Raw genomic sequence first — 13,206 nt, 5'->3', positions numbered from 1 at the left:
TGTGTGCGTAAGCCTTCACGACACCAATCTTGCTCCAGCAGCGAGATCACAACAGATGATTGGCACGATGTCTTCACAGCACACCACTTGATTGGTTCAATGTATTTTACAACACACCACATGATTGGCTCAATGTATTCACATGTCGACGTTTTGCCATGGAAGGGTTGTGATATGTGTAAACAACTGCCATATTGGTGTTACAAACTAACCCCATGCACTAGGCCTACTATGGAGGATTTTTTGAGTGCTGTATCTCCTCATTAGAAAGTCTCTGGTAAAACTAGTTGTTCTGGTCCCCCAAAAAAAGTAACTAAGTCACTTTTACTTTTACTTGAGTACATTTTCAGATTGGTATTTTAACTTGTACTTGAATAATATTTCATCAAGGTATTGGTACTTTTACTTGAGTACAATATTTTCGTACTTTTTCCACCTCTGGCATTACTTCACCTAAAGATTCATCAGCTGCTCTAACTAGTCAAGGAAATAGTTAGGGTTTAAGTATCCTTTCAGGCTGATGGGAGATGGCATTGGTCATCCCATCTCACATGGACTACACTGAATCAGGCTCTGATTAGTGGCAACCTGGCAATCTGGAGCAGATGAACAGTGAAACACTGCAAAGTCATAATATTCCCGCTTATCTCTCGAAATACATAGGGCGACTAGGGGTGTCACGATTCTCCAAATCCTCGATTTGATTTAATTTTCGATTTTAAAGTTACGATTCTATTCGATTTTCGATCATTTTTTTAAAATTACTATTAATTTTATTTTATTTACTTTTTTTGGCCTTTTCCTTTTCTGTTTCGGGGGGCTTTTATTTAGAAACCGCTTTTTATTTTGAAACCGTTCCAACCGCGAGGTTGTATACGTGACCATAGTGAAATGAAACAACACATAATGATAGTTTGATTGTTTCAGCACACTCCGAAGAGACCTGTTCATGGAATATGTACTTATCAATGTGCATTTTAAGCTTTAAGTAATTTTGAACTGTAACTAGATCTTTTCACTTGCTAAATTGAGTAGGCTAAGTTAGTGTTAATTGACGTGAATGAATGTCAAATGGCAGTTCAGCACATACGTGTGCGTTTGTGCATCTTGGCATAGCCTACATGCTGGACGTGACATTGGGGGTGTGGCTGCATCGTCGATTCTACTTTTGAGTTCGAAGATCGAGATTGAGATGTAATTTGTATTACAAAATCGTGACACCCCTAACATAGACACACAGATATACACAGGGACAGTACAGGAACAGAATGAAATATCAACAGTCATCTCATATGTGGAAGAACACATAACAGAAACATCAGGACATAAACCACTTAAGACTATAAAAATATAAAAAGTTATGAATCCAATACTCTCACTTCAAAAGGCGCACACAGGCGAGATATGTGATGATGTGTTTAGATCCAACACCTAAGAACTGTTTTCACATTAGGTTTTTATTTGTGATTTTTGTCTGATAGGGACTTAGCCAAAATTTTAAATGTTTACAACTCTCATGCCCCTCCTCCACTACCACTGAGCACCCTCTCATCGAGTTTGTGCTCGTCAATGCGCACCAGACTGTGTCAGATCTCACGCAGCCCTGCTCTGATTAGACCAGAAGAACCGGGAGCTGTGGATTTTTGCAAAACAAATAACAGGCTCTAGGTGGAGGTAGAAGTGCGGGGTTTTTTTCTAAAACTGGCTGATTTATGTTGTTCTGTCGGAGCATAGTGTCGGTTTCAGTGAATATTATCAAAATAATCTTGCCAACTGCAGCTTTAATAGGGTTTGTTACAGAAGCATCTGGAAACTATCTGATACATGTAAGCATTTTGTACAGAATGAATGAGAAGTATAGCAAACATCTCTCATCATTTGTATCATAATCCCAGGGAGCCACTCCCCCACTACAAATGCACAAACTCAGTCACTCACACATATGCATACAGACTCACACACACAAGTTTGTACAGACACACACACACCAATGGTAAAAATGTAGATGTACAGCACTCCTTCAAAATGGTAAAAGTATATGTGTGCAGTTCGGATAGACACATATTTAAGTCATCAAAGAACTTTGTTTGGGTTTGGTTGCAGACTCTGTACGGATGCACGTAATGCCTACACACATGCACACACACAAAATTATGGTATTATTTCACTGATTGCCATGGCTGATTGCCATTCTTGGAAGTGATTTTTCCATCTTGGAGATCTCTAACCACTCATAAGCAGTACCTCATTCTCATGTTATGGTCAAGTAAGGGGTAGCTCTGTATCCTTTGCAAGTAATTTGTTATCTGCCCGAATCTGGAACTGAAAAGTATAGGGATACTCATGCAATTCAGTTTAGTTTATTTTCAGTGTTCACAGACAAACTTGTTATTGCCTTTGGAAATATACTTGAACAAAGATTTTAAATAGAAATGTAAAATTTCATGAATTGTGGAAATGGAAGGGCTGAACACTTTTGCATAGTATATCAAAACATTAACATGTGTAAATGAATGCTTGGAAGAGGGATCTGATGCTGATGATTTGTAATGCTAGCAAGATGTGCAAAGTCTTCTCTCTCAGTATAGCTCACCAGGTCAGCATAGAAGTAGCTCTCTTGCCCCTCTTGTACATCATTTCTATGTCACCTCCTGTTATTTTTGAGTGGTGAGGTTAATTTGATATTGCAAAGAATCTGAACTAACTGCCAAGGATTCACAGATGGTCTGAGGTTTCTCCATTGCATGCAGTACATAGCCCATAGCTGACCTACGTGAGACTTATACAACATGTAAAAAGATTGTTTGATATACAAAATCTCTTTAATAAGTGTACAAAAGGGTTTTCCACATTTTACAAAAACAACTGAGGGTGGCAAAAGAAATGAAAATGATTACTATGTCACTCCAAACTGGCAGACATCTTGCATACCACAAATTACTGTTACTACTTTTAGAAAGACTTAAATTCAACCATCAGAGCACTTCTTTCAGGCTCTCCATGACAAATTCCACAATTTAACGTGAATCCATTTACTTCACCCAGACCCCAGTCTTAAAGCTATTTGCTTTTGTTGTGTCCAAGATCATACACCAAAGAAAAAACTAAAGGCAAACTTGACTATTGTTGCATGATGAGCATTGAGCAATGCCACAGGTACATCTGTCCACAGTGTAAGCATCCACCCACTGCCATACCATCTCCAACTCTTATTCTTTTGTCTTCTCTCTATTCCCTCCATGTGTTAGGGAGACGACCTCACCTTGATGCTTTCAAACACCACCCAGTTGTCACTGTTCATGAGAGTGTCTTCTGAAGCAAGACAGTTGGACTGTTTCTCTCATTCCCCTCTCCTTTTCCTCCTGTCTCTCTGTCTGTCTCTCTCTCTCTCTCATCCACACACCACGTCTCACTTGGCCACGGCGTTGCTGTGGGGGAGCTGCTGCTGCAGGGCTTGCTGTTGCTGCTGCTCCACCAGGGCCTGTTGCAGCCGCGTGCGCTTGCGGGCATAGTGCTGCCAGTGCAGGAGCTGCTGCTCATCGATGAACTTGGCACACTGGGCATTGACCAGCTCCTTGCGGAAGTGCTCATACTGCAGGAGCTCGAGCATGGGCAGGCAGTGGGGGTATCTGGTGGAGTCACGCAAGTAAAGAAAGTCAAACAATACAGAGATTATTTCACTCATGTGTTAGTTACTTAGCAATCCAGTCAAACATGCAGAAGTTTTAAGAACAGAGTGAGATAACCCCATCTCTGGCTTAGTGTCTTAACCCCTAACATGCACAGAGATGCCTTTAGTGTTGATAATAGAACAGAGATTACACTCCATGAATAAAGAAATTAACAACCATTCGACATGACTTAAAACTGATGCATCAAGGAGCAGTGGTGAATGCTACTCTTTGAAATAGGGGAAGCTGTGATAAAATGAGTCAATTATTGTTTTAGCATCATTAGGCTACTACTACATTGTCCTTTGTGGGCTAAAGCAAATCCCCCCTAAACTCAGTTTAGACCAACTGAGAGTTTTCAGACATGGCCAACAGTTGGCTACATAACCACAGCACTTCCAGCCAGTTCTAGGAGGGTTAAAAAGTCTGGTTATTTGATAACCTATTGCCTGGGTTATTTCTCTGTGATTTTTCAACTAAATCTATTCTGGGTGTGAATCTGTCTTGCTGTTTTATTCCAAGTATCTTCTTGTAAGGAATACCCTCAAGTGGCTTTTAAAAATCAGGTAAACAATATTAGCATAGTCTAGCAGCCACTTTCCATAGCTAGCAAGCTGGCTGGCTAGATTTAGCCTCTACATAACCAACCTTATATACTCAATGGAAAAGACAGTAAAGTAAGTAACAAACTCTAGAACCATGTATTTACAGTAGGCCTAGGTTATGACAAAGACAAATAGAAACAAAATGTATTCCTTGCAAATAAATGAAAATGAGCAGCAGCTTGCCTCTCGTCTTCACCTACCAACACTTATAACTTGATGGTCCTGACAGTACATGCTGTTAATCAAATACAGGTCCAGCCCTTTTGACTGTTCCTCCAATTCACCTTATTCACCCGGCAGCCATTCACGAGGCTAAAGGGTACACTTACCATTACACCTTAGTCCAGCAGATGGTGGTGGTAATGCATTCAGTTTGCGAACTGCCAAAAAAAAAGCTCACCGAAAAAGGATAGTTCACTGGCCTGTTCTTCAGTGAGTTTTTTTTTTTTTGCAAACGGAGTGCATTACCACCACCATCTGCTACTGAGGTGTAATGGCAAGTAACCCTTTTACCTCGTAAATGGCCAAGGTGAATAAAATGAGAATCATACACAAGCCCAGCATCCTAGCCAGCCCACACCCCCATTTACTCTCAGAGAGGCTGAGCTTCCCTGGAAATGATGCTTTTGAAACATTTGTCTATATTCTGCATAATCTGAAAAGCATATTCTGAAGTGTGATTGAAGTGTATTGAAGCTGCATTTCAATGGGCTATGCTGCAACAGTAGGCCTATTATAAAGAGAGAGAGAGAGACAGAGAGAGGAGGAGGAAGGGGGGTTAAGGCTATGTCTCTCTACACATGTATTTGTTGTAAACTCAATTTCAGTACAGCTCATTATTGAATGTCTTTATACCACAAAACACTTACTTTAGAAATTTGGCATATTCAGGTTCCTTCCAGTAAAGCAAGTACTTCAAGTAGTTCACAAAGGGCTTGTCTCGGAAGTAACCTCTCTGAGCGAGAACTACAAGGAGTCATTAGATGACATAAAAATACACGTTAAAAGGTTGAATTGAGAAATGATTAAATCACACAATGTTAATGTGGCAGAAAAAGTTCACAATAATGTAATTTCATGATTTCATGGATAGGCTACTTACAATTGAGGTAATTTGGATTTGCCAAACACTGTACGAATTCCAACTCCGCTTGGAAACGGTTCCTCGCTTGTTCCTCTGTTGACCAACGACAAGTATGTAATAAGCTCAGCAACAATACAATGTCAGTTTATTTCACTTCCATGTAGAGCTAACGTTAACGTTACAAGATAAGTTAATTCTACGTTAGCTAGCTTACCCGTTTCCATCACGCCAGGTCCACTATAATGTCAGCCAAGTAACGTTAACGTTTATAATGCTTCTAGCCTACTGCTGTAACCTTTCAGTAAGACTATCGAGGTAAGAGTAATGTTAAAGGCACAATTATAAATCCACGCAATTATCTAAACGCCTTTGTCCCTTCACGTCCTTTGCGTAGGTAGCCATTGCCAGAGATTTTGTTTTGTGTTTGCCGTATTTCAGTGACACATCGCTTGACGTAAAACAAGCTCAATGCCTGACTTGGGATCAGTTTCGATTCCCCCCACCAACAATTATTAAGCACGAAGGCCACTTTCAGAACCGTTCCAGGATCAGTGCGCCCTCGTCTCGTGAAGGTTTTCTTCTTTTGCAGCTGTAGGGATATTGTGCACCGTATCTTAGGCTAATTTTGTAACATTGCCCCCATTTGGAGAGGAGTGGTATAATATTTGTGAAAGAAATAACCCCCACCATGCTTTATTGAAAACTTGATTTAAAGCTCAAATATTTTTCCAGTAAACAAAACAAATAGCCTAGATATAGAAGGAGGATAAAGGAAAAATCAAAACAATAATAAGACAAATAAATCCACAAAAGTGGAAGTTGAATAGCCTGACGAGCCAGACCCACATTAAAATGTAGGGTCTGGGCACTCACCGTTCGCAGTGCTCAGTCCGAGGGGCAGGATAATCGGTTGTCTTTCAAATTCCCTCTGCACGCAATAGGACAGCGCTGAGTCCCATGCGTTTTCCCACCAGCGGAGCTAGTTGGCTAGTTCAAACTTTTGCCATCTTAAAACAAGCTTAACTCGTGTCACACTGCTGGCCAACGGCAACATCCATCTTCTTTGTTTTCAAGTAGCAGGGAATTCAAGCCAAACCGTTGCAACTCTGCCATCAATCATTATGTTAAGCCCGCCTAACAACTCTATACACGATTTGATTGGCCTGATAGAAGTTTAATTTTTCGAGCTCACAAGCCAATGGAGAGTGGCTAGACTAGCCCTGGAAGCAAATGTAATTTGCTGCTGCTAGGGTGCGTCTAGATTTCTAGGCTAGAAGTTGAACAGTATGCCAAGAGAATATCAATTAGGGTAGCCAAATACTTCAAGTAGGCATAGCCCTGCATCTGACATACTGTATAATAATAAATAAATACATAACACACATATGTCTGTTTTCCAGCAACATATTAGGAAGCATAGGCCATTTTACAGCATTGTACAATATATTCAATGAAATACCAACATGCTGCATTAAATGGATCCATAATCCAGTCATACTGAGCACTGCTGGTTGGGAAATATTTTTGAAATAAACTTTGCAGGGATGTGATGTAGGCCTACTGTTTAATACATGGGATCACAAGAGTGCCTCCCAATCAGACGTTTCAGCGATTTTGCTCAGAAATCTCAAAGGCATAATACTGTCGTGATTGAGACGCCTGTCCCATACTCAAGTTTCAGGTGAATGCAGTAATCTTATTTGCTAGGTGAGGTAGGTGCTTGTCTTTGCCTTGTAACTGGACATTTAACTCAAATGTATCGCTATAAGATATATCAAATATATCGCTAATAGTGGGGTACGAATTGTATTTCCATAGGATTTTTTTTGCTAAAATTTATATTTTTGTTTTATTTGCTTTATTTGGGGTCCTACTGTTGTAAAATGATGGGGTGCAAATTTTCTGACCCCCCCCCCCCCCCCCTCTAGTCATACTCTTCATACTCATATTGATGATCATTGCAAATTTTCCCCACTCATTATAAACAATTGGCCATTTTGGATTTTCCTTAAAGAGAAAGTAAATCATCAGCAGTCACAACTTTATTTGGCCCCCTCATTTCTGCTTGCCAATTTTTGTCAAAGATAACTATTTCAACACAAGATATATGTGTTTTAATTCTGTCTAATGACACAAAGCTGAGAATCACATTGCTAAGATACAGACAGAAGATACAAGAAGACAAAATTATTATTACTTGGACCAGTCTTTAAAGGACAAAACACGCCAGAAAAGAGCAGCAACATCAAGGGAGTTTGAAATTCATCTGGAGATGAAACTGTCTCTAAAGGAACTTTTGAAGAGACAGATACACTTATTACTCATCAAGCAATGGTGTGTTCAGCTGAGACTGGCTGGAGTGAAGTTAGAGTTTGGTCACCAGATACTGATGTCCTAATCCTTTTGCTTGATCTTGTTGCTGGTATGCACCTTGGACCTCACACTCATCTCAAGTTTCTTACTGGTAAGGGCACAAAATATAGAGAAATTGATGTGGTAGAAAGAGTGCAGATAATAGGACATCAAAAATGTCAAGGCCTTATCGGTCTCCACAATTTCTCTGGTGCTGACTGGGGTGGTAAATATGTGTGCGTCAGCAAAAAGACCTGGGTTGATGCCTACATAAAAACTTGATGATGATGATCCTGTCATCAGTTGCTTTAAGAAGCTTGGTGAAGGTCCATTGCCATCTAATCTCATCAATGGTGAACTTCCCCAACAAGTCAGAGGTCTAGAGCAGTTTGTCTGCAGTGTCTATAGGTCAACTGGTCACACAACTCTACCAAAACTGAGGTGGGAGCTATTTCGGACCAGGAACTTGGAGGGAGAAATGTTACCTCTGTCACGAGCTGCCTTGTTGCCTCATATCCTTCGTGCCAATTACATTTCCATGCATGATAAATCCTACATTTCAAACTGTCCAGTTCTTCCTCAGATTGAAGAAAATGGTTGGACTTTCCAAGAAGGAGTTTATGTTCCTGTGACATGTCTTACACTCCCTGCCCCTGCTGTGATAGAGTTGACAAAATGTGTGTGCAAAACCCAGTGCAAAACACTCAGGTGCACTTGTCACAGACATGGAATTCCCTGTACTCCTTTTTGCAAATGCTTTGCTGGTGACTGTGAAAATGCGACCAAGCATACTACAAATGAGGATGATGCTGATGAATGATCGATTTATGTAGAAGTGTATTTCTAAGATGTTTTATTTCCTGTTCATGTTTATGCAACTTTACATGAATAATTAGTTCATTTATCAATTAGTTCATCAATTAGTTCAGTACTTAGTTAATGTACACTGCCATTGCAGTAGAGCTACAGTACATTTTGTATTAGTTTTATTTCAAAGATGTTAAATGATTGATTGCTTTATTAGCTATTGTAAAGGAAAATATCAGATTGTTCACCAGATTGTTAAAAAACAACAACAAAAAAAGTATCTAAACACATATCTGCTCACTGAGGCCTTTAGTCTCTAACTCTTTCTAAAGCCGCTATATCTAACAAAGTTATTATTATTATTATTATTATTACTATTATTATTATTATTATATAAAATACTCTTCAAGTTTATACTGTGTATTAACTTCTTGAGTGCACATAACTTAGAGTGTATATAATCAATTTGACCAAAAAATATGATAAAATACCCTAGAAAAGCCTAAACCACTACCAAAAAATGAGACATAACAACTTCTGATCACAATGAAACTGTCATAAATGGACTCAGCATCCTCAATAACCCCTAAATTGACACCAAGATTGTGAAAATGTGATCATTATTAGTAGATGAATGTGTGCAGTCATTATCCTGGCCAAGGTGAGAAAGCGCCCCCCAGAGGACGGGCAAAACGGGGTCAGAAAATTTGCACCCCATCATTTCTCAACAGTAGGACCCCAAATAAAGCAGATAAAACAAAAAAATCAATTTTAGCAAAAAAATCCTACGGGAACATTATTTCATGACAATTCGTACCCCACTATAAGATAGGCCAGCTTCGTCAAAAAATGTTCATTAGTGAACGTGCTTGCAGATTCAAACATGCGCTCTTCCTCCAAGAAAAAGCGACTCGGAGCTCAAACACGCGCGACAGCACTTTACCTCGGAAAAGCCACCTTGCCTCGTTGTAAAACAATACAGCCTTTTGGTCAGCTACCATCTCTTCGCAAAGTGCGGAGAATAGACGCGCTTTTAAGGGCCGGGTTTTGATGAAATTCACCACTCTCACAACAACGTTCAAAAAAATCTCATGTAGGTCGGGACTAACTAACCTGCCTTGACACGAGCGCTTCCCTGTGAATAACACAGTGCGTCCATTGCGCATCGGATGCTACCTGGGCCCAGGCTACAGATAAAAAATAAATAAAAAAAACCTCCTGTTTTTCACGTCAGTTCGCGCCCCACCTGGCATGTCTCCGAGACCCACAGTTTGAGAAACGCTGGTTTAAGCAAAGTCCTCTAAGGCACGTGTTTAACTGAAACATTTGGTTTAATCCCCAGAAACAGGTAATTCACGATATGAACAGTAGATGGAAGTAATGTATCAAATACTATTCCCAATATTACATGAAAGAAGGTCTTGAAAGGCTTAAAAGTATTGTATTGTTGTCATATTATTGATTGAATGGACTTTATTGTTTATTATTGCTATTTTCCTTCATTTTCATTGTTTATTTCATTAGGCTATTGATTGAATTGACATTGTTTATTATTGCCATTCTCCTTAACCACATGATTCCCAATACAAATTTCAAGTTTTTGCCTGAAATTGCACTGTGCCTACTTACAAGGGCATTGTTCCCACCTCTTTTGGGGCCTACCATCAAATGTCTGACCTCTATAGAAAGCTGAGAACCTGTCGTTTTCGTAGGAAACAGTCAGAATAACTGTGTGATGTACTGACACAGAGTTACAGAGGCTAAAATATAGTTTTTTCTCTCTGCCGGATTACAAGCATCTCTGAACTGACCACATTTCAGCCCTCTAGGTCACTTGATATCACTTAGAAACACAAATGAGCCCTAGCACCAGGTCTTGTGAAGTTGTGTGCAAAAGTAGATCAATATAGAATGAAAATATGAGTGCTTTAGACCTGGGGTTCTCAAACTTTGTCCGGACCCCACTTTGAGAACCAATGCTTTAGACCATTATTTGCCAAGGTATACTCATGCCTTTTGTAAAATGCCTATGGAAACTCCCCATAGGACTTTTGGTTATCCAAAATGCATACCGACAATCAAATGCTTACTGCACATGAACCCCTTTGTGTAGAAGCATAATCCTGGTCTCAAATGAAAGGTAACACTTTGAGGTTTCTTGTGGACTATTTAGATTGTATGACAGGTGTTCTGATATAGACTGACTACACAAAATATGGAATAATTACACAGTCTCCATTTTTTGGTTCAATGAGTGTGTATAAGATAGACTATACATCTGTACAACTAATATTGGATTATGCAGCATGAAGATTCCATTTATATGGATTCCTGTGAATATTTCAAGACCCAATATGCAGCATCTACTTATTAAGTCTGACCAACATCTTAAATTGTTCCCTGTTAAATGTAAGTATTGTTTTGTATTTGTATGTCGCTTTGAACAAAAGCGTCTGCCAAATCCCATAATCATAATTATAACCATAAAAGGCTACAACTGTCTAGCTATTATTGGCTGTAATTTAAAGTTTACTACATGTAACAGATGACATAAAAGAGGTAAGAGAATAGGCTGTACCAGTTTGTTACTGCCATGCAATCTCATTCTTGTACTGCCAGGTTAGACTGTAAAACAAATTATACAAAAACTGAACTATTTGAAATGAGACTCATAAAGGTTATGCATTATGCATTGCAATAATGCATAGGTTTGCATAAAGGTTATGCATTATGCATTGCAATCTCATTCTTGTACTGCCAGGTTAGACTGTAAAACAAATTATACAAAAACTGAACTATTTGAAATGAGACTCATAAAGGTTATGCATTGTAATGCCTTGTACTGCCAGGTTAGACTGTAAAACAAATTATACAAAAACTGAACTATTTGAAATGAGACTCATAAAGGTTATGCATTAACACCCTTGACAGAAATTACTTTAAGGGACTTTACCCCTTGCCTCTCTGTCTTCCCTGCGTTTCAGCATATATTTCACCTCATTGAAATTAGCCAGCTGTTCTCAGTTGACCAATCATCAGCCACACTGACATTAGGGGAAAACAGTTAAGAACACAATTATTCCCCAGGCAAATATTAATGTAATGTTTTTTGCTTGGCCAATATGTTTGTTGTGACTGAAAATTACACTGCCACATGAAAAAAGGTTGTAAGAAAATGTGGTAGAAACGCATAATCAATGAAAACATATTAAACCTCAGTGAGGCCATGTCTATTTCAAGTGTGGGGGTAAGAATTTTTTTTTCTTTTGGGATGTTTTTCAACCAGACCTGGTGACCTTCTCAAAGTAAATGGTAACACTAAAACAAGGGGCTACATTAAGATTCTGGAAGAAAAGATCAGGCAGTCTGCCGAGAGACCTGCCCCAATAGGCTGCATTGGATCATTAAACCACACAATGATCCTAAAGATATAGCCAAACAAGGCAAGAAATGGTTAACAGAGAACAATATCAACATTTTAGAGTGGCCCAGCCAGAGTCATCCGTCAAAAAAGTGAGCACAAGGCTAGAGTGATGACAAAGAATCATTCATGCCTCAAAACTCGGATTGCTGCTAAAAAGGTGCAGTCTGGAGACATGAAGAGGCTTGGTATTATAAGAAAGCTGTGAATGCAAATAAAGGTGTTTCCACTGATTCCTTAAAAAGGGTATGAATAATTTTGGACATACCATTTTTCGTGAAAAAGTTAAATAAGAATAAAATGCTTATTTTATTTCATGTTTCTACACGTTTAACACATTGTCTTACAACCTTTTGGCATGTGGTAGTCATTTTCAGTCAGAACAAACATATTGGTCAAGAGAAAATAAACATTAAATCAATATTTGCCAGGGGTATGATTTATCATTTTGTTCTTAACTGTAATCATGGGACCTTAGTTTAGTATGAATACCTTCAATCCCACATAGAGGTTCCACAGATGTTACGAGGATGTTACTGGTTTGCAAACAACACTGTTTTTTGAAAAGCCCTCTCTCCATATTCTGTGGCAAGTTGTTATACACTAAGAATTTATGCCAAGAGTAGGAACTTTTTAAAAACTGAACCTGTGCATTTACTATGTGATTTGGTAGTCATACCTTGGTACATGGTGAGTAAATATATACCTAAAATTCACTTTGGACCACTGTGGAGATAACCTTTGGTCAGGTGCATACTGAATAAGAAGCGTTGTGATGAAACACTGGCATGTTTTGCGATGGACAATCCACTGCGGCATGGTCACCAACATGATATAAAACCAGCTAACAGGGGTGTTAACGGTATACAAAAATCACGGTTTGGTGTTTAATTCAGTTTTGAAATCACATAGACAGGCGTCAATTCTCACCACACGCCGCATGCGAGAGACAGATGCGGCAGCATGTCACGGCCTTAAGCCTGTAGGTACTGCTAGCCTAAAATTCACTGACAATATTGCTGATGCGCAATGTATATTTGAAAAGGTGTCAAATATTTTTTTGATGTTAATTGACTAAACTGATATATGGTCTGCCACTTAATATGTTTGTGTGGGATCTCGAATTTGGAACATGGTTCGCACGCAAAAAGACAACATGTTGATTACTTTTAAAGACTGCATTCAGTACGTCGGTACACATCAGTATTAAACCTAACGTCTTGTACCTAAATGGTTCGGTAAGAATATGTGTACCTTTACACCCCT

General features: G+C 39.1%; 1 protein-coding gene across 1 annotated transcript; it reads right to left on the bottom strand.

The window, feature by feature from the left end:
• Positions 1-2,344: 2,344 nt before the first annotated feature.
• LOC125291442 (mediator of RNA polymerase II transcription subunit 31-like) lies at positions 2,345-5,928 on the bottom strand. Its single transcript, XM_048238200.1, has 4 exons — positions 5,575-5,928; positions 5,379-5,453; positions 5,146-5,242; positions 2,345-3,629 (listed from the first exon to the last, which is right to left on the bottom strand). Exons 1-4 carry the CDS (start codon positions 5,582-5,584, stop codon positions 3,410-3,412), a joined length of 402 nt encoding a protein of 133 aa, XP_048094157.1. The 5' UTR covers positions 5,585-5,928; the 3' UTR covers positions 2,345-3,409.
• Positions 5,929-13,206: the final 7,278 nt, after the last annotated feature.

Source organism: Alosa alosa, chromosome 2, assembly GCF_017589495.1.
Source record: "Alosa alosa isolate M-15738 ecotype Scorff River chromosome 2, AALO_Geno_1.1, whole genome shotgun sequence".
Lineage (NCBI taxonomy): Eukaryota > Metazoa > Chordata > Actinopteri > Clupeiformes > Clupeidae > Alosa > Alosa alosa.
The sequence above is the reverse complement of the archived record's forward strand: the minus strand, read 5'-3'. Positions and strand labels throughout refer to the sequence as shown.

Bases quoted from the DNA above. Each gene is read 5' to 3' on its own strand.
- LOC125291442 (XM_048238200.1), bottom strand. The intron at 5,243-5,378 runs GTAAGTAGCCTA...GACTCCTTGTAG, and splicing joins AAATCCAAATTACCTCAATT to TTCTCGCTCAGAGAGGTTAC. The intron at 3,630-5,145 runs GTAAGTGTTTTG...TGACTCCACCAG, and splicing joins GAATATGCCAAATTTCTAAA to ATACCCCCACTGCCTGCCCA.